Genomic DNA, 22,781 nt, shown 5'->3' on the forward strand with positions numbered 1-22,781 from the left:
ATCATTTTTAAATGTAAAATCTAAATGAACAGTACTAGGGATCTCAAAAAATTAAAATTAAAATTAAAATTAAAAAATAATAATAAAATAAAAAAATACCAAATATTCTATATAATACTCATACAGATGTGATCCATGTGAGTATTATGTAGAATACTTGATAATTCATTTAGAATTTTTAGCATTTTTTTAATTTAAAACTACATTTTGGATTCCAAAGAAAATCCTAAAAAAAAAAAAAAAAAAAGAATTTTATTTTTATTTTTAATAAACATATGTTTTAAGCCGTGTATAGCACAATTATAACGCTAGTACATATATAAGCATATCCAAAACTTAAAATATGCATATCAACGATAACTATTCAATAATCGAAGAGTACTAATGTAGCGTTGTTTATGTAGCACTCTCAATCAATGATGTAAGAAAAACTTAATAGATGGGACAATACTATCTCATATGTCTCATGTAGTTGAAAAATAGAGAATGTGTCACGACCCAAACCTGTCCCTATAAGTTTAGTATCGTAACCAGACAGTAATTCTAGAATTACCGAAGGCCTCTGAACAGATTAAACAAAATTAGAGGGGCTGGCGGAAGCAAATATCAAATGCAATGTCCATAGTGCAGACATACATGAGACATAAAATTTAAAGCATAATACACATATGTGACGTCATATCTACGTTAGTTTCACGTCACCAACACAGATACAGTCAAAGGGACTTAGCCCTAAATATAGAGTATACAAAACTGTTCAGACGAATAGAAGAAAACAAAAACTTAAAACTTGTTTCTAGAATCACGACCACACTTTAACTCGAGAACCTTATTGGGAGGCGTGGCGGTTGGCTGACAAAACTAATCTCCAAGCAATTATCACTGAGCCTGGTCACGCGCTTGATCATCTACATACATAAATAATACAGTGAGCTGGAGCCCAGTGAATAATAACAGAGTAAAGGTTTTAATGAATGATCTCTGTAACAGATTCAAAAATCAGAATTCAAAACAGAAACCGATTCATATTCATATTCATATTTATATTTAGTGTTCACAGATAATCATACATGGTACATCCATTACCGTTAAAAGAATAGTTGACCCATTTATATGGGATGTAAATAGTTGACTTATGTGCATAGAGACATTCATAAAGATCCATAACAGTTGACCCATGATCACATGGGATGTACGGTTGACTCATGATTACATGAGATGTTCAGTTGACTCATGATTACATGATACGTTTACAAAGCAAATAATAGATATCACATGATACTAAGAATGCCACGAATACATTTCAGAAATCTGGACAATCATTCACCTATATAGAAAATAGCATTTCAGAAAATAGATCATTTCGTATCATTAGAGAATAATTAAAGCCAAGCATAGCTTTACAGAGTTATTGCTCATAGATATAGCTCCAATAGCAGAACCGTCAAAACGGACGGACTTGACAGTCTATGGTGCGTGACCTACACCAACACATAGTGGATACACATTGAAACACACACTCGGAAAATACTTAACTCATTTCTTTTCTATCTCGGTGTGTTTCTAACCCTTACCCTCATTATTATATCTTAATTAAGGCTTAGGAATGCTTAAGATGCAATAAGGATGTCAAAATATACTTTGAAACACTTAGCCAAAATTTTGAAAACAAAGCAGTTCACTTGAGCGCAACTTTTGTTACTCGAGCGGATCCCTTGGTCTGCAAAACTTCTGAGAGCTCTCATTTTATGCTTGAGCGCAACTTCTGGTCGCTCGAGCCAAGGTCTAAAGATAAGAGCGGTAGCTCAAGCGCATGTTCTGTCGCTCAAGCGAAGGCTCATGTCTACAAAAGTACTAGGAGCTTGAATTTTACGCTCGAGCCAACTTTTGTTCGCTCGAACCGAGGTCCAAAACAAAGGGTAGTCACTCGAGCACCACTTTGGTCGCTTGAGCGAACATACAGAATCTGGAATTTTCATATTGCTGTTCCAAGTTCAAAATCTATTTCCAATGCACAAAATCATCTTCTTTTGGGCCAAAACTTGAAAAATCATGTCTAAACTTGTATAACATCAAGACTTGAAAGCCATTTCGTAAAATCAAGTCCAAAAGCATGCCAATTCTTTTAGAACCAAACTTGAAACTCACATGAATTCAACATGCATGAATTAACATGATTTCTTTCCTTCCAAAACATGATCAATTAAGATAAAATGTCATGAAATGTGATGAACTCTCAAAACCAAGCTAGAATTATTACATACATGTGAGAATTTTTTGAAATTCAAACTCAAAATGGGATGAAAATGTATGCATACATGATATGGTCCTCTTTCCTACTTCATTAACTCAATTCTTGCGTTGATTAACTTAATTCTCTTGAATTCATGTGTTAAGTGTCTCAATGATTGAACGAAAAGCTTGAATCCTTACCTAAACTCTTCAATTCGGCTCTAGATTACTATGTCTTTAAGTCAGCAAGCCAATTCTCTAACTATGCTTCCAATTTTTTCAATTTTCCAAGTAATTATTCCTCCTCAAGCTTTGATACCATGTTCTCTCTTCTCTCCCTCTCTATACGTTTTTGTTGGGCTCAAAATAGGGAATAAGTGTGTAGAATGAACTAGAAGTGGCCTTATATAGGTTTGGTTTACTTAGGCTAATTAATTGTAGTTAGCGCTAATTATTTTATTATAATTATTTAATTCCGAATTAGGTTTCAATTAAACCTATCATAAATTTTTAAAAAGTCCAAATTACATGTTAACCTAATCAGTTTCGTGTTCGGATGCCGATAAGATCTTCAATTCGTATACCAAAATAGAAACATAAACAGATATTCCTATCATGGACAGATATAAAACACAATTACACATAACACATGCATTTAACTCAGAATTCCATCTTAATTACTTATTAGACAATCTTAATAATGTATTATAGGCTAATCACAAGTCGAAGTTGTTACAGAATGATTCACCTAGTGTGTTTTGTTGTTTCTCATTTGTGAGGAGCACCGTGTAAACAATGTTACATAATATATCAAGAATACTTAATAATTTTTAGTAGAGATATTAATTTAAATTTATACCATATATTCAATTTTTTGACATTTTTTTTTTAAAATTTTTTCTAGATACATAACACCTGGGTATATATGTATAGGTTTTAAATATCAACTGATATTGGGATTTTGAACTTTCAATACCGATATCATTAGTTAATGTTGTTCGGTTCGATATTAGAATAAATATCGAGTGCAATATTAACACCATCTTTCGTGGGGTCATCGGGCAATAAAAAAAAAAAACAATTGTAAATGAACTTAGGTAGACAAATCTTATCTCTCACTAACTTAACTAGTTTGTGGTCTACACCACAAAGTGAGATTGTTCATTTCACCATTATATCTATTATTTACTATTGATATCGACACTATATTGCCAATCCCGATACATATCTCAATACCATCATTTAAGGATGCATTAAATACTCATAATCATCTCCATATCATATAAAAGAGAAAATACCATAAATATATTTTACTAGAGACTAAACAACCATTTTCTCCAATTCCTTCTATTTTAACACCATATACTTTTGTAATAGAATTTTTTAAAATAATTTTTAAATGCCTTTATTTTTAAATAATATTTTGTAGGTTTTTAAAAAAAATTTAAATGCCCTTGATTTTCAATCATAATTAAATTATATGGTGTAAGGAAAATAAAGAACATATATTTTTCGTGACTTTTTTTTTAAAAAAATTTATATGTCCGTTATTTTTATAACAAATAAAAAAAATTATAAAAAGTATATGCCCTTTATATTTTTTTTGTTATTTTTACAAGTCCTTTATTTTTAAAACAAATATAAAAAATTATTTGCACTTTAAATTTTTTTTAAATTTTTATATTCATTTTCCTTACACCATATAATTTAATTATGATTGAAAATAGAGGACATTCAAAATTTAAAAAAAAAAAAAAATCCACAAATGTTATTTAAAAATAAAGGTATGATAAAAAAAATGTTAAAACAAAAAACTCTATGAAAAGTATATAATGTTAAAATAGAAGGAATTGGAGAAAAAAGTAGTTTAGTCTCTAATAAAATATATTTATAGTCTTTTCTCTTTTCTATGATAGTAGATGTGGCTAACCGTATTTAATGCATCTTTAGGGTACTTGTTAATAAAATTCACATATATATATATATATATATATATATATAAGTGCTGAAGAAATTAAATAGGAGAAATGTTATATATAATCTCATTGAGTAATGATAACACTTACCATTTTTTTATGTGACATTTACGCTGTATTTGGTTGGAAAATTTGGAAAAGGAAAGAGAAAATGTGTGTGAAACTAGGTGAAATATAAATAAGTGAAATGTATGTATATTTTATTTACATTTCACCTACCTTTTCTGTTTTCCTTTTCAAATCCCTTTCCAACTCCTCTAACCAAATACAACGTTAGTGTACTATCTCATGTGTGTGCATTGCATTGGAAATAGACATGAGTGAAAGGTCCTATTACACTAATTATGTGTTGAACTTGAGATGATATATATACTGAATGTGGTATGAAAATATGATAAATGTAACATTACTCATTATTCCATTTTCTCATTCTAAGACAAAAAACAAAGAGGCTCTCATTAGTAAATGTATGTGAAATTCACTCATTTGTGTTTTGTCTAACAATGAGAAACTAAGATAAGAAATATAATTATAGATAGAAATTTTCCATTAAAAGAAAAAGAAAAAGAAAAAGAAAAAGAGGAGAAGAAGAAGATGATGAGAAGACTTACATGCAAGAGTGGTTGAAGACTTGAACTTGTTGGTGAGTAGTATGTGCGATCTGCCCACGGACGCCAGATTTTGTTTAACATCTTCTACAAATTCCCGCTTCATGTTTGTTAACGTCAATTCCTTGAGGTGACTCAGCCGCTCCAATCCTAGTGACTTTTCCAGTTTTTCACAACCTCTAATTTCTAATTCTTCAAGTTCGGGCATAGCACCTTCCTCAACGATCCACTCCTTGAGGGTTTCTAACATCCACAATTTCAACACACGAAGTTTGGGAAATCCCCCACCAAGACAATTCATTTTCTCCCCTACAACAGAGTCAGCAAAAAGCCTGAGTATGTTCAGCTGAGGCAGACACTCCCCTAGCTCGGGCATTGGATCTTTGATTTTCGACATTGACAGTGTCAGGGTTTTGAGGTTTTTGGGAAGGTTTCCAACTTTGAAGTTGAACACTCCGAACAAATATAAGTTTGAGAGAGACGGATGGGTTGTCAGATTGTCAGGAATCACGAGCTCTGAAGGCTGACCGAATTGATGATCCCTTGATCTGAGCTTGAAAGTTTGAAGTTTGTTAAGTTGTGAGATGCAATCCCATGTTTTCTCCACGGATGATCTTGAATGGCAAGTCAGTCCCAATTTCTGAAGGCTGGTGAACCTGTTCAAGCCGTATTCTTTGGGGTCCTCAAAACCGATACGAAGGCCTGTTAAGGTCTGAATGTTGGACATTGAAGTTGAAGACTGTTTTGATGATGACAGCTTCAGAATGGACACCTCGTTCATAAGCAGATGTCGAAGGTTCTTCGCCTTCCAAATGGAACTCGACAGATTGGTTATGTTAGTATACTTCAAATCTAAAGTCTCCAGGCACGGTAGATCGCCAATAGACTTCGGACATGAGTCTATACCCGTCCATCGCAAGCTTATGTACCTTAAGTTGCTCAAAAACTTGCCAAGTTTCGCGTGTAGCAAAGGTTTGTGGGCACCTTCTAGATCAAGCACCTTCGTCAACACAAAACCTCTAGATCTCCTCCTATCGATAATTGTTTTAAGCAACTCATTGATTTTTTCGTTGGATGTACCTCTCTTTTGGGCTTTAAAACAAACATCTGATAAACAAACATTATTAGGCTGAGCAGGTGAATCTATATTATTCTTAGCAGATGAATCTGTATTAGGCTGATCAGCCGGTGAATCTGTACTAAGCTGAGCAGGTGAATCTATCGGCGTACAATTCGCTCTGCAATGGTGGGAGTGAATAAATCCTATATCCTCAGATTTTTGAAAGAAGAAATCATGAAGAAAGCTTGGCAGTCGACATGTTTTATGCCTTCCATCTTCCTTCCTTGTTGCTATTTCAATCATGTTTCTGTGCACGAGTTCTTTCAAATATTTACCGGCTATATCTTCAGGTTGTTGGGTACTTGACATTTTCACAAAACCCTCTGCAATCCACAGCTGCAACAGCCTCCGCACGGAGATCTCATACTCTTTAGGAAAGAGAGCCAAGTAAAGAAAACATAGCTTCAACTCAGACCGTAGCTCACGAAAACATAAAGCTATAATATTTGAGAGAGGTGATTGATCAAGTTTGTCCAAGTCGATTAAAAGACTATCAATTACACAGACCAACTCATTAGGTTGTATAGTTGACAACAATCGTCCAAGCAGGACAATTGCTGGAGGCAAACCGCTGCATATTTTCAGAATTTTTACCTTGTTACTGTTTAACTGGTGGTGTGTATCTGTGTCATGTCTGCCTACACGAAACTTGTTCGAGAACAATTCCCAACTCAGCTCATCAGTGAAGGGCTTGAGTTCCAGCGGTGGGCGACTCCACGGATCAACATCCGAGGCTATCTTAGAGTCGCGAGTAGTGAGGATGACTCTGCTACCATTGGCGGCGTCTGCAAAGGGACATGCTAACATGAGCCAGACATCAAACGAGGAGACATCATCCAAGACTATTAGAAACCTGAGCTCCATTAAAGTCTGGAAAAGCAGAGCAGACAGCTCGCCCTCGCTCATGAACTCTACCCCCTTCAACAGCCCCATCGGAATCTGTTTGAGTAAGACAATCAACAGATCCTTGCATTTAATATTTTTGGGAACATGGAGCCAAACACGGCACTCGAAAGACTGCCGAACGTCGAGTCTGTTATAAACCTTCCTTGCCAGAGCTGTCTTGCCCACAGCCTTTTCGCTGACCAGAGAAATCACGCGGAGGCTTTTCTCGTCGTCGTTGATCAGTCGATCTACCAGATTATTCTCTGCTACATCTCCAAATCCAACAAGTTCATCATCATCATCTTCAAATTCATGGGTTTTGTGATTGATTGCCGAATGGTCTCTGCGAGGCCGCGATTCACTACGTACAGCTTTTAAGCTCTTCACGAAATTTTTCAATTTGGAGCTGAACCGTAATTGGGTCCATGGTGGAATTGGAAGAAATGCCATTAATGGCGGGTTTTTGGTAAGATTTTTGAGATCATCCCGTCGGCAATGAATTGGTGTGTTGAGGAGGAAAGTTTCGATCAACAATTCAGCAGAGTAAACAGAGCGAAGAAGGGTACTGGTATCATCTGAAGAATAAACAGAGCGAAGAAGGGTACTGGTATCCCCTGCTTCTTCAAGTTCCTTCCGAATGCGTTGTAGTTCGTTGATGGCATCATGTACATGATTTCTCAGTCTTGGATAGATAAATCTTTCCTGGACTACCTCTTTCAACTTGTTTAATTTCTCTAATAAAATTGAAATCGGCACATCAGCTCCCATGGTTTCTCTCATCAATATCTTCGTAATTGATTTCTCACAAATATTGAAAATTACTAAGTCAACTGTGGATCAATGACTGGTGTGGTGTGGTGTGGTGTGGTAGACAGCCATCGGTGGTTGATAATGATTTATCCATATTACGGGGTTGTTTGGTACAGAACTGAAAAGGGCCGTTCTATGAATCCAGGCATAAAGAATCAGAAGCTAACAGAATTTAAGATCAAAGGTCGAGATTCATCATTAATGATAGGGTCTCACACATAAAACTTTTATTGTGCACCATAAATCCAGCATTTTGGGTATTTTCTGGATTGGAAAATGTTTGAAGGCCACAATTTTTGTGGCCACAATGGCTTAAAATAGCCAAAACGACGTCGTTTTGGCAGTTTTGAGCCACTGTGGCACAAAAATTGTGGCCCTCTAGCATTATTGTTTCTGGATTTGGTTTTCTGAGTCCCTAGACACAAGTTAATTTCATCTTCTTTTTTTTTTAATCTTTAAATTACATCTTATCATTTATTTATGGGAGAATTGCAAAAATATGGTATTAACACAAAATAATTGCAATGCCATGAAAGTACAAACAATTTATGCATTAGATTGTGCAATTAAGTTTTGTACTTCCACCTCTTTGCAATTATTTTAAGTTTATACCTTTTGTTTTTTGAGATTGTCCCTTTATTTAATTGAAAAAGAAAAAAATCGGGTTTGATTATTATAACAAAATAAATTCTTAATTTTTAATTTTATCAATTTAAATATTTGTACGGGAAAGAAATAAACCTTCTCGTATAATTCTGTTGATTAAGTCTGCGCTCCTCCAAACGTTGTCGCTTTACTCCCTGAAAATACAAACGTGAGCTAGCCGGCGGGTGTGTACCGGATACCTCTCCGATGCCTAAGTCAGCAAAATAGACAAAGACAAAAAGCTCTGTGTATCAAAGTTGTGTGTTACCTCTCCATAGGTGATGTTGTAAGCTTTTATAGGTTCCGCGTGGCACAATCCTAGTAGGACTTTCACTCCTCCATGTAGAGTCCTCCTAGGATTCATACTCCTAAAAGATAATGCATATCCTTCAACACTCCCCCACTGCATAAACCAAGTTAGATGGTTCTACCATGGTCAGACTTCAACATGACCGAGGTAAGCATGGCTATGCTAAGCCGCAGACTAGACCGAGATAAAATTAGCTCGACTCTTCCATTCACTGCTCTTACCTTGGCTCTTTTTAATGCTAACCACGGTATGTCTAGACCGGAATAACCAATACTCCGGTTCAAACCAGGATAACTTTATGAGTGATGACCAAACTTACCATAAGCTCTTTGGGACTGGAGTAACTTCAGGTCCCTCGCGGACCGGAGTAACTTTACACCTCCTGCGGATCGGAGTAACTTTACACCTCTCTTGGGCCGGAGTAACTTCATGGCCTTTCTACTCAGCCCTTCGCAATGTGGCCCATAATGGCCCATTACCCAGCTCGGCCCAATTTATAAGTATAAATTACCCTCTCAATTGCCCCTTAATTCCATCTGCATAGCATGATAGGGATTACCTGTTACCAGTTGAGCTAAAAAATTTCAGAATTCCAACCGAACTAAAACCATTTAGCCTTTCTAGCCGGGTAAAAAACCCTTTTAGCCTTTCCAGCCGGGCTAAAAACCATTTTAGCCTTTTCAGCCGAGCTAAATTCACACCGGGCTGTACCTATCCGGTCAAAACGTCTCTTCAATCACAGTAACTGAATCGCTTCTCATTCCTATGACACGTGGCCCCCTCTGATTGGCCCAATGCAGCTATCACGCCGTCTTCGTACTCCGTGAATTTTGAACAGTTCCCGCCTCTGGTCCTTCCATCAAAACAAAACTCTTTGTTTTTTTGAATCACTCACCACACTATTCATTTCCTCATCTCTCTCTTTCGTTCCTGAACTTCTTCAACCCTGAACTTGCTGAGTTCGTGTTCTTCATTGCCGTTGCTTCCATCTCTCATTTCTTCCTCTTGACCTAGTAAGTTTACTCAAATCTGCCTTGTTTTTGTTGTTTTTGCATTTGCTTTTACAATACATGTATTTTGTGTGTTTTTTCAAAACACATACCTTTCTTTCGTGTAATAGAACCTCTGGCTTTTTACGAATAAACTGAAAAACACTGATTTTGATCCAAAATCATAGTATAACCGAACTAAAAAGTCGTTTGTAGTTGATGTCATTCTAGCCAGACTATTCAACCGAACTAACACTTCACGTTATACCATTAGTTTTAACAAGTCAAACCACCTTTTGCTTTAACTCAGCCGAGCTAGCAATCCGCACTAAGTCTGCGTAATAATGCATCTGGTAGTCTCAACCGCGACCGAGCTACAACTTGGGGCTAAACCAGCCTTCTTAGTTCAGACCAAACTAAGTATGTTGCCCCTAGATGCTCAACCGAACTAACAAATCCCTTGCTAAAACCGAGCTAACAGACCCCTTACTCAAACCGAGCTAAGACATGGAGCATTCCGCATAGCCGAGCTAGGACTACATTTATCTTGCCGTTATTTCTTCTTAGCACGGTCCCACGATCTGTGCATAACATCCTTGTTTTTTACCTTGCAGACTTAGGTTGCCCAGGCATTCCCTTGAGCGCTCAACCGAGCTACTCAGAATCATTTTTTCACCGAGCTAACACCCACATATAATTTATTCATAACAAACCACAAATGGAAAAGTATAGGTTTTTAGTTGACTCTCCTGGCGCAATGGTTGAATTTCGCAAGGACTACCAAATCCCAGATGATGTCCACCTTTCACTGGCCGAGCTAGACACCATCCCTTGGGGAAAGCAAGGCTTTGTCCCTTTTAATGTTATTTCAATCGTAGAGTGCGGTCTACGTTTCCCCGTATAGCCCCTCCTCTGTGAATTCCTTAGGCAAACCAAACTCTACCCTACCCAACTTTCCACTAATTCCTACCGTATAACAAACGGCATTGTCGCGCTAAACGACCGGGTTGGTCTTAACCTCGGGCTAGCAGAACTCTTCCACAAATATTCTATAGGATCCACTGAAGATGGATGGGTCTATTATTTAAGAATAAGACGCCGGCGTGAAAAGATAATAAAAGATACTCCGGACAAAGATGTGAACGACGACGATTTCTTCTGGGTATCTGGGAATTTTGAGGACCAATAAGCCCAGATCCCTGGTGACAGAGTAAACTAGAACGAGGGGGTAGTCGGTAGGTTTATCTCGGCTCCATTGTACGCCTTTCTTTACTTCGAATTTCAATATTTAAACCGGACTAACAGTTGTCTTCTTTTTCTGCAGACTCGAACTTCCTCAAGTCACAGTACAGCTACCCCAAGCTAGCTACACTTCGTGTCGCACTTCGATATCCAAACCGAAGTTAGACCAAGCTATTGAATTTCCAGCCGACCTATCGACACAGTGGCAAGCGAAAGACCAAGGTAACTGATTTCTTGTTGGAGGCTTCGCCTGAACCGGACCCAACCTTGCCCCAAATCAGATTAATCCCTTTAACTGCTGAGCAAGAGATGGCCAAGAAGAAAGCCGTGCGAGCCCTTTTGACTGAAACAAATCCGACCGAGGTACTGCCAGCTGGTCAAACTCAAGAAACCGTAGTAGCTCTGCCTTCTCAACAACCTTCATCATCTCGCCCGAAGAAGCGTGCCCGGGCTACCCAAACCGAGCAATGTCTTGTTGATGAAGATGAAACCGTGGTTCCTCAAACCACTCTGCCAAGCCCTCCACCGAGCCCACAACTGGAGTGCTCTGACCGAGCTACCTCCTCCAAGTGGGCTCCAAAAATCACCTTTCAGAACCGTGCTATCACGGATTCGGACTCAGTGGTCGCAGAAAAAGACCACCTAATGGCTTTCAACTTGGCTAAAGGTGTTTGTCTTCCAGCCAACATGAGGCACCACAACTACCTGACCGAGCTGAAGGCCCTTCGCTCGTCCACAAAATCCATGGTGCTGGTGAGTTGCCCCTTTATTTTTTCTAAAGAAATTTGTCCAATCTAACAGCTCGGTTATACTGAAAAAGTGTCTTACCATCCTTTTGCAGGCCATACAGAAAAAAAATATCGCTCACAAGCGAGTGTTAGAACTTAGGAAAACAAGGCAAGCCATGGCAGAAGCTGAAGCCAAAACGGCCGAGCTAGAAGTATCTTAACAGAAGACCGCCGAGCTAGAGGCCGAGGTCACTCGTCTGACCAAACTAGTTACCTCGGCTAATGCTGATAAACAAAGGTCCCTGACACTGATGAAAGACAAATACCTTCGTGAGCTGGCCAAGCTCGAAGGAAAAAAAAAGGCCGAAATAACAGAGCTTGAGAAGAAGTTGGAGGCTGCAGAGGACCGAGGCTTTAAAGAGGGTGAAGCCCTATACATTAAGCAGTGTAAAGCTGCAAAGGATCTCTTTTTTAAATGCGGGTGGAGGGGTGTTGTGGTGCAGCTCGGTCATGGGCCTGAGACCGAGGTCTTCAATCCTCCTCAATACTTTATACCGAGCTCACTGGCAGAGTATGCTGCTACCACTCAGCAACAATTTCTTGAAGATTCAGATGAAAAAGAAACCGTGCCCAACGATACCCCGGTTGTCAATGATCCCGCCTGTCATTTGGCTTGGTCGGAGCCAACGGTGGAAGATTTGACTGTCGAACTACCAACTGAAACCGTGCTTCCAACTGAGACCATACTCCGGACCGAAACCGAGCTTCCAACTGAATCCGGGCTGCGAGTTGAACTTGATACGGATCTTGATGATCTGTTTGCCTGACTTTGCCTTCTTCTTCTTCTTGCTTGATTTATGTATTTTTTTTCTTTGCTGGACACAAATTGTAACCGGGCTGGGGCCCCTCCTTTGTATTCGCTTTGAACTTGCCAATGAAAATCTTTTTTTTGTTCCAACTCTCATTTCGATTGATCTCTATACTTGTATTTTACTTTCTGATTGAAGTCTTGGACGAGGTATAGCAATCGCTTGCCGAGATACTTTATATTGGTCTTTAACATTTGCAAACATTTGCAACTTATAAGTACACCTGCCAATCATTCTTTAGCCGAGATCCCTACCCCGGCTGAAGAATACTTAAAGTTGGTTTAATCCAGCCAACCGCTCTTTAACCGACGTCCTTACTTCGGCTGAAGAGTACCAAGAGTTGGTTTTGTCCAGCCAACCACTCTTTAGTCGATATCCTTACTTCGGCTAAAGAGTACCAAGTGTTGGTTTAATCCAGCCAACCACTCTTTAGCCAATGTCCTTACTTCGGCTGAAGAGTACCAAGTGTTGGTTTAATCCAGCCAACCACTCTTTAGTCGATATCCTTACATCGGCTAAAGAGTACTAAGAGTTGGTTTAATCCATCCAACCACTCTTTAGCCGATGTCCTTACTTCGGCTGAAGAGTGCTAAGTGTTGGTTTAATCCAGCCAACCACTCTTTAGCCGATATCCTTACTTCGGCTAAAGAGTACTAAGTGTTGGTTTAATCCAGCCAACCACTCTTTATCCGATATCCTTACTTTCGCTGAAGAGTGCTAAGTGTTGGTTTAATCTAGTCAACCACTCTTTAGCCGATATCCTTACTTCGGCTGAAGAGTACTAAGTGTTGGTTTAATCCAGCCAACCTAAAGTAAAGTGTTTGGTTATTTCGACAAAACGTCCTACAGCCTGGATCCTTATCCTGGACTTAGGAAGGGTGTTGGTTTTTCCAGCCAACCTTTAGATTGGTTTTTCCGGCCAACCTAAAGTAAAGTGTTTGGGTATTCCGACCAAACGTCCTACAGCCTGGATCCTTATCCTGGGCTTAGAAAGGGTGTTGGTTTTTCCAGCCAACCATGTTTTCAATGCCCCTAATTTACTAAAACAATTTTTACAGAATAAAACACTTATGCTGAAAAAACTACTTGTTTTATTGGGGAAAAGAAAAATTACAAGTATTTTGAAGAAAAGCTAAAAATAAAATAGTTTGAGATTGGCAGTGTTCCATGGCCTGGGAATTGCTTTGCCATCCCGATCTTCTAAGTGGTATGCCCTATTGCCTGCTAAACCAACCACTTTATAAGGTCCTTCCCAATTGGGCCTTAACTTGCCATCTCCCGGAACCATGGTGTTTCCCAACACTTTGCGCAGTACCCAATCTCCGATCTTGAATTACCTTGGATGCACTTTTTTGTTGTATTTCCTGGATAACTCTTGTTGGTATGAGGCGATGTGAACCAGTGCTCTTTCTCTTCTTTCTTCCGTAAGGTCGAGCTCTAATGTTATGGCTTCGCCATTCAAGTCTGGATAAAAATTTTCGCTTCTAATTGTGGGGAGGCCAACTTCCAGCGGGATTACTGCTTCCATGCCAGAGGCTAAGGAGAATGGTGTTTCTCCTGTTGATCATCGAGGTGTGGTGCGGTAAGCCCATAAAACATGAGGAAGCTCCTCAGCCCATTTGCCTTTTGCTCTTTCTAACTTTTCTTCAGTCCATCCAAGATGACTTTGTTTGATGCTTCTGCCTGGCCGTTGGCTTGAGGATATGCTGGTGTAGAATTGTAGAACTCTATCTTGTATTCTTCACAAAAGCCTCTAAAGATTCTGCCATCAAACTGGGTGCCGTTGTCTGATATTAGGGTTTTAGGTATGCCGAATCGAGTAATGATATTCTGTCAGACGAACTTCTTCACATTTTTTTCCTTGATTGATGCCAATGCTTCTGCTTCCATCCACTTTGTGAAGTAGTCCGTTGCGGCGAGAAAGAACTTCCTATTTCCGGGTGCTGTTGGAAGTGGTCCTATTATGTCCAAGGCCCACATTGCAAAGGGCCATGGGCTGGTCAATGGTAGGAGTTCTCTGGCCGGCTGATGTATTTGATGTGCGAACTTCTGACATTTCTCGCACTTCTTCACATACTTCTCTGAGTCTGCTTGTATGTATGGCCACCAGTATCCTTGCGAAATGGCTCTGTAAGCTAACGACCTTCCTCCTTGGTGGCTTCCGCACACGCCTTCATGTATTTCGAACAAGAATGCTTCTACTTTGCTGGGGTGGACACACTTTAGATAAGGTCCTGAGAATGACTTTTTGTACAATGCCATAGATGGGGAGAGTCAAAATCGCTGCGACTTTGCTCTAATTTTGTTGGCTTCTTTCTTTTCTTCCGGTAAAACGCCATCTTTTAAGAACAGTATGTTGGGATCCATCCATGAGGGGCCTAGTTCGGCGCAACATACCTCTTCTACTTCGGGATCCTCAATGCTTGGTCTCGGTAGGTAGTCAATTAGTAGTGGGTGAGGGATGGATGTATCTGCCATTGACGCAAAGCCTGCTAGTTTGTCTGCTCTGCTGTTTTCCTCCCTGCCAATCTGTTCTATCCTTACTACTTCAAATTTCTTGATCTTTTTTCTGATTAAGTCTTGATACTTAGTCATCCTGTCATCCTTTGCCTCGTAGTCGCCTGAAATTTGGTTTACCACCAGCTGTGAGTCGTTGTACACCATTAGCTCGGTGGCCTTCATGTAGGATGCTAATTTGAGACCTACAAGAAGCACTTCATACTCCGCTTCGTTGTTTGATGCTGGGAATCCAAGGTTGACTGCTTGCTCCATAACCAGGACGTCTGGTGAGATGAGGACTATGCCAAGTCCTGCACCATGCCGGTTAGATGCTCCATCCACAAAGAGCTTCCACATCTCTCCGACGAACAATTTCCAGCAAGTGGAGGGATCAGACGATGCCGTGGGATCAAGAATGTTGCTGGTGTTTTCTTTAAGGTCCATACTCGCTGTCTACTCCTCGCTATCTAATTGATCCAAGTCTTTATTTGTTGGTGAGTCTTGGCTTGGTGTAGCATGGTTCGCTTCTGCCTTGCTCTCTTTATTTTGGTCTGCCTTGGGGTTTGACTAAATATCCTGCACCACGGGTTGCGCTATTCCGGCGTCAACTCCTATCCCTGGTTCAGTTGTATCAGTCAGGTCGACTGGGCAGATATGATGACTTTCTGGGGTGAATTCTGCGACAAAGTTTGCCAAAGCTTGGGCCTTTATCGCGGTTCTGGGTTGGAACTTGATGTCGAATTGTCCCAACTTTACTGCCCATTTCAAGATTCGCCCAGAAACATTTGCCCTCTCAAACAAAGCTTGTAATGGGAAAGCTGTGAGGACGACTATGGTGTGGGCGTGGAAGTAGTGCGACAACTTTCTTGAGGCCATCATCAAGGCCAAGGCCAGTTTTTCCAGTGGCAAGTACCTTGTTTCGGCACCCAGCAATGTCTTGCTGACATAATAGATGGACAGATGTTGGATTCCTTCCGCACGGACCAACACTGCGCTAATTGAGTGCGGAGAGACTGCCAGGTACAGGAAGAGTTCTTCTCCAGGTATTGGGGTTACCAATAATGGTGGAGAAGACATGTATTCCTTCAAGCTTTCCAGAGCGCGGTCACATTCTTCGTCCCACTCGAACTTGGCTTTCAATGCTTGAAAAAATGGTCGTAGTTTGTATGACGACCGGCTAATGAATCGGTTGAGTGCAGCAGCCATGCCGGTGAGATGTTGTACTTCTTTTACTGAGTTAGGCCTCTTCAGATCCTGAATAGCTTTGATCTGGGAGGGGTCTACCTCTATACCCCAGTTAGTCACCATGAAGCCCAGGAATTTGCCAGATCCTACACCGAACGCGCACTTAGATGCATTAAGGCGCAATTTATGTTTCTTCAGGATTTGGAACATCTCACCTAGGTACCTTAGATGGTCATTTTTGTCCTTGCTCTTGACCACCATGTCGTCGATGTAAGCTTCCATTGTTTTGCCTAACAATGGTTTAAACATCTTGGTGACCATCCGTTGGAATGTTGCCCCTGCATTCTTTAGGCCAAAGGGCATGACCTTGTAGCAATACAGTCCTCTTGAAGTTGTAAAGGACGTGACCTCCTGGTCTGGTTCGTACATGGCGATCTGATGGTAGCCTCTGTACGCATCCAGAAAGCTAAGCCGGTTGTGCCCCGCCGTTAGGTCTACCAATTGATCTATTCGCGGTAGGGGGAAGCTGTCTTTAGGGCATGCTTTGTTGACTGTCTCATAGTCAACACAGACACGCCATTTGCCATTCTTCTTTGGTACCACGACTGTGTTGAAAATCCATCTGGGGTAGTGCACCTCTCTGATAGCTCCTGCCTCTAGCAGATTTCCCACTTCTTCCGCCACTATCTCGGTGTGGTGGATTGCTGATCTGTGAGTGCGCTGAATGATTGGTCTGGCGGATGGGTGGACATTGAGTTGGTGACAGATGAAGTTTGGATCAATGCCTGGCATGTCGTAGGGTGTCCAGGAGAACACTTCGATGTTAGAGGTCAAGAATTCCAAGACCTCTAATCTCTCAGTGCTGGACAACGACGAACCGAGCAAAAAGAACTTATCCGGGTTCTTTTCATCTATTCTTACCTCTACCAAGTCTTCCACTGCTTTTTGATCAGCTGCTTTGCCGACATCTGCAAACAGTTCATTGCTCTCGGGTTTTTCCACCGAATGTACATATCCCTTGGCAGCGCGGCTGCCATTAACCGTGACAAAGCATTGCTTCGACATAATCTGGTCTCCAAAGATCTCTTCAATTACCCCGGCGTCGTTGGGGAACTGGATTACTTGATGGTAGGATGATACTACTGATTTCATGGCATGGAGCCATGTTCTTCCCAAGATTATGTTGTAAGTGGAAGGGACCTTCAACACCCAAAATTCCACTTGTTTTGTCATGCTTCCTACCCTAACTGGCAGGATAATTTTGCCGATTAGCCATTCTGGCATTGAGTTGAATCCGATCAGGGGGGATACAGCCGGTGCCAGGTCTTTGTCCTCCAATTTCAGTTGTTTCAAGGTGTTGTAGTACATTATCTCACACGAGCTACCTTGGTCTATCAGAATTCGCTTGACGTCGTATTCCTTGACGCGGAGGGTGACGACCAGTGCATCATTGTGAGGGCAATATATTCTTTCCAAGTCCTTGTCTGAAAAAGACATGACGTTTGTAGGGTCTGGTCTCCCCTTTTTTATGGTAGGTTGAGCGCTTAGTACTTTTCTTAAGTGCTCAGCCTTTTTGATCGATCCTCTGAGCTCGCATACACGCTCAGGCTCGAATACTCCATGTATCACATTGATCACACCTTGAGGTGGGGCGTCAATTGGCATTCCATTGGGGTTATTGTGGTCCTGGGGGGCTGGTTGCATCCCTCCTTCAATGTATTTATCCAGGTGACTGGCTGCCACCAACTCCTCCAGATGTTGTCTTAATGGCATACAATTTTCAGTGCGGTGCCGCTTTTCTTTGTGGAAGGTGCATCGCGATCTTTCGTCGTAGTCTTTCTGTGCTTCTCCTAGCTTAGCTGGCCATCTGATGAAAGGCTCATCGCGTATTTCGCTCAGAATCTGGTAGATCGGTTTCTTGAATATCGTGGTTATGGCAGTGCAGATTCTCAACCATCTTTTATCCTGGTCCTCTTCATTGTCTCGTCTGCCGCGTCCGATTTTGTTCGGACGTTCTACCACGTTGACCTTTGCCACGGTCTTTTTATCTGGTACTGCGGTCGTGCTAGACTTTGCCTTAGCACGGGTGCCATCTTCTTCTACCCGAATGTGTTGGTGCACTCTCTCCATTAAGGCCTCCGTCGTGAGAGGTGGTGTCATAGTGATTGAGTCTCTTAGTCTGTTCCCGACTGGAAGGCCTCTTTTGTATTGTGTGATAGCGAGATTGGTGGGGCAGTCCCCAATCTGGTGAATGTCTCCCAGTAACGACTATTGTAGGATCTTAGTGTCTCCTTTTCGCCCATGCCGATGGAGAGTAACTGGTCAATCTCCACCGGGGTTTTGGTGTTCGTTCTGAACCTTGTGACGAACGCCTCCGCCAATTGTGCCCAGGAGGCTATGCTGCCTGCTGGAAGTTTTTCGAACCAAGTCAAGCCTAGGTCACCAAGGCTTGATGGGAAGAGGATGCACATCAAGGCCTCGTTTCGCCGATATACCGCCATAACCTAGCGGAAGTGGCTTAGGTGTATGTAGGGGTCCGTCTTCCCCTCGTACGTGGTGAATTTGGGCTGCAGGAAGCCTGAAGGTAGGGGTGTATTTTCAATTGCCGGAATGAACGGCGAGGTCTGCAGCCTTGCTAATGCTTTGTCCGTTGGTTCATAGGCAGGGCGTGGTAACGGCATTCCGACCTCGACGCTTCCATGCGTCTGAGGAGCCAACCACTGAAGGGCAGATACCCTGCGAGGGTTGCGTGCCCTAGTATCCTCCTTCCATCGTGCCTTTTCTTCCAGCATGATCTGCAAATCGGATGATCTTGGCAACTCCATCTGCCTGGATGATGTCTGGTGCGAGCGCGAGGGTCGATAGGTACTTCCCTCAGTGTAAGACCTCAATGATTTCGTTCTCTCAGACCTGAAGTAACGAGTTCTGGAGGCTCTGGATTGAGTATCGCCTGTCCTGAGGCTTCTACTCTCTGCTTGTGATGGTGTGGAATGCCTTCCACGGTCTTCTGAGCGGCAAGGGGGCGTCTTGTCTTTGCGCCCTTCTCCTGTCGCCACTTATTTTCCCTTTATCTGGCTCTTCATAATCTCCATGTCCGCTGCCATCCACCATATCAATTCGTCCTATTCCTTCACGCAGTCCTCCAGAACTTGAGGATCAATCCTCCGCCTTTGTCTGTCAGGACTTTGTGAACGAGAGTAACGGGGGCTATTATTCTGCCTCCCCCTAGCATCCCTCCTGGGGTTATGCCGTTGGGGCTCCAAGTCCGCCATGGGAGGGACATGAGGCAAACCTTCGTGCCTCACACCTCTTTCTGGTGTTCGCCCATCAATGGCGGACTGTGGCAAATCTTCGTTGTGCGCCACCAACTAGCGAAGGAAACTTGATCAAGAGGTTTTGTTCTGTCTGTTATTCCCATAGACGGCGCCAATTGTACGGGAAAGAAATAAACCTTCTCGTATAATCCTGTTGATCAAGTCTGCGCTCCTCCAAACGTCGTCGCTTTACTCCCTGAAAACACAAACGTGAGCTAGCCGGCGGGTGTGTGCCGGATACCTCTCCGATGCCTAAGTCAGCAAAATAGACAAAGACAAAAAGCTCTGTGTATCAAAGTTGTGTGTCACCTCTCCATAGGTGATGTTGTAAGCTTTTATAGGTTCCGCGTGGCACAATCCTAGTAGGACTTTCACTCCTCCATGTAGAGTCCTCCTAGGATTCATACTCATGAAAGATAATGCATATCCTTCAACACCCCCCCCCACTGCATAAACCAAGTGAGATGGTTCTACCATGGTCAAACTTCAACATGACCGAGGTAAGCATGGCTATGCTAAGCCGCAGACTAGACCAAGATAAAATTAGCTTGGCTCTTCCATTCACTGCTCTTACCTTGGCTTTTTTTAATGCTAACCACGGTATGTCTAGACCGGAATAACCAATACTCCGGTTCAAACCAGGATAACTTTATGAGTGATGACCAAACTTACCATAAGCTCTTTGGGACCGGAGTAACTTTACACCTCCTGCGGATCGGAGTAACTTTACACCTCTCTTGGGTCGGAGTAACTTCATGGCCTTTTTACTCAGCCCTTCGCAATGTGGCCCATAACGGCCCATTACCCAGCTCGGCCCAATTTATAAGTATAAATTACCCTCTCAGTATTGATCTTTTGATTTGTTTTCAATCTAAACTATTTGCGTATTTTTACTAAATAAAACTGACGAGAAAAAAATAATATTTTAGTTATTAAACTCAATGAAAAATAGTGTTTTAAATATTTTATGTTCACCTATATTGAGTTTAATGACTAAAATATTATTTTTCTGTTTCTTTTATTTACCAAAATAGGTAAATAATTTATATTAAAAACAAATCAAAATATTAATATTTGAATTAATAAAATTATAAAATCAAAATTTATTTTATTATAAGATTCAAGCTCAAACATTTTTTGTGTAATTTTTCGTATTTAATTTTAGAGCAATTTTAAAATTTCAACTAACGTGATGTAAAATATTAACAGCAAGGGAAAGATACAGACAACAAATTAATGACCAAGAAATCGTTGATCAACACAAGATATCAGTGGGACCATTACTTTAATTTTAAGAAATAAAAAAAAAACAATGCTTTGGTTGCAATATTTGTGACGACTCTTGCTGGTCATTTTTAAAAGAAAAAAATGATATAAAAGTTTATTTTTTAGATTCATTTTCTAAACTCACTAATATATCAAGAAAATGATTAGTTGATAAATAGAGAATAATTAATTTTAACCAATTATCTTCTTGACATAACACTAGGTATAGAAAGTGGGTCTAACTTTCAAACCTAAATAGAAATTGTTTGCAAAAAAAAAAAAAAAAAAAAAAAAAAAAAAAATCATTTTAAAATTTCAATAACTTAAATTATGCAATTAAATACTTTTAAAAAATATTATTTTGAAAAAGTTTGTTATATGTTACCCATTTCTTTTGTCACCGTTTGCATGAGTGCCTATATGAATTATGCTTATTATTTTATTTGGAGATAATTATTAACAAAATAATAAAAGTATATAGTATCATGTAAATTGGTGGTATAAAATGTTTAAAAAAAGAAAAGAAAAAAAAAGAAAGATGAATGACATAAAACAGCTCTCATTTTAAAATGAGGAGTGGAAAAGAAGACAAATGTTTTTGTTGTAGCAAAATCACATGGCTGCATTATAGTCATATGATTTAGCTAGTCTAAATGCTCTTCTTCTTCTTCTTCTTCTTTTTTTTTTTTTTTTGTCTATTAGATTAGATTTTTTTTTTTTCATTGTTGATTTTGACATGTTGCTTCTAATTCAACCATATATAAATTGAAATTAAAAAAATAAAAATTAAATAAATGGAATTGATAGATTAAAAAAAATAGTAAATTATAAATACACCTCCTGAGGTTTGCTTAAAGTATAAATTGTCCCTTGTAGTTTGAAAAATTACAAATACTCCATTGTTAAAAAAAATTTATTTAAAAGAATTAATTAAAAAAAAATATTCATAATTGCTCTCCTATACCATAATAAAATTACCTAAATTATTAATTGAAACATATTTATAACATCATTAAAAACTGTTAATTGACTTGATAATTTATTAATAAAAGGGAGAATTTGTTATGAAATTAGAAACCTCAGGGGGGTGGAATGTAATTTTCAGAACCACAGAGGGCGATTTGCATTTTAATCAAATCTCAGGAAATGTATTTGTAATTTATCCTTAAAAAAAGTAATAATTTGAGACTTAAAATGAAATTAACCCCAAAAAATGATAAATTACAATAATAGTCCCTAAAACTTAACACTTTTTTTTTAAGTCCCTAAAGTTTAAATTTTGTCAATTAAATTCTTAAAATATTAAATTCGAATCAATTTAGTCTCAAAAACAATATTAAAAAAAAAACATAAGCATAGAGAGGGGAGATAATAGGTCATAATCAAAATTGCTACAAATAATATAAACGTAAAACAAATTAAACAAGTGAACAGATGGCGAGCTAAGATAGTGGAAACCTACCGGGACTGGCCAGACAAGTTGCCATTTGCTCTGTGGGGCTACCGGACGTCATTTCGAACATAAACTGGGGCGACTCCGTATTCATTGGTGTATGGGATGGAGGCTGTTTTGCCTATTGAGATTGAGGTTCCGTCATTACGGGTACTGGCTGAGTGTCAGATAGCTGAGGCAGATTGGCAGTAGAGCAGGTTCAAAGAACTCATGCTGTTTGATGAGAGAAAACTGAAAGCACTATACCATGTTCAGGGTTATCAACACATAATTGCCAGGGCTTTCAACAAGAAGGTTAAGTCCAGGAATTTGAAAGAAGGAGATTTGGTGCTCAAAGACAACCGAGCTCCCATTCATGACCCTAGGGGTAAGTTCAGACCCAATTGGACTGGTCCTTACATCATCAAGTCTATCTGGTCCGGTGGAGCTATCGTTCTAATGGACCTAGATGGCCTAGAGTTCTCCTAACCGATCAACATGGACAAGTTGAAGAAATATTTTCCCTGAGAGGCTTGCTGGGCCGAAAACCTGAAAGGATGACCTAGGCAAAAGTTAGAGCACAGAAAATTTGAAATTATAAAAACTGAGCTCGCAAGGTTGAAAACCCGCAAAGGGCGGCCTTGGCAAAAGTTAGAGCGTAAAAGGTGAGG

General features: G+C 40.0%; 1 protein-coding gene across 1 annotated transcript; it reads right to left on the reverse strand.

The window, feature by feature from the left end:
• Positions 1-596: 596 nt before the first annotated feature.
• LOC114300473 (disease resistance protein RPP13) lies at positions 597-7,831 on the reverse strand. Its single transcript, XM_028245343.2, has 2 exons — positions 4,820-7,831; positions 597-908 (listed from the first exon to the last, which is right to left on the reverse strand). Exons 1-2 carry the CDS (start codon positions 7,599-7,601, stop codon positions 880-882), a joined length of 2,811 nt encoding a protein of 936 aa, XP_028101144.2. The 5' UTR covers positions 7,602-7,831; the 3' UTR covers positions 597-879.
• Between the last annotated feature and the right edge of the window lie 14,950 nt (positions 7,832-22,781).

The sequence above is a fragment of the Camellia sinensis genome, chromosome 3 (genome assembly GCF_055761805.1).
Source record: "Camellia sinensis isolate YWXY chromosome 3, ASM5576180v1, whole genome shotgun sequence".
Lineage (NCBI taxonomy): Eukaryota > Viridiplantae > Streptophyta > Magnoliopsida > Ericales > Theaceae > Camellia > Camellia sinensis.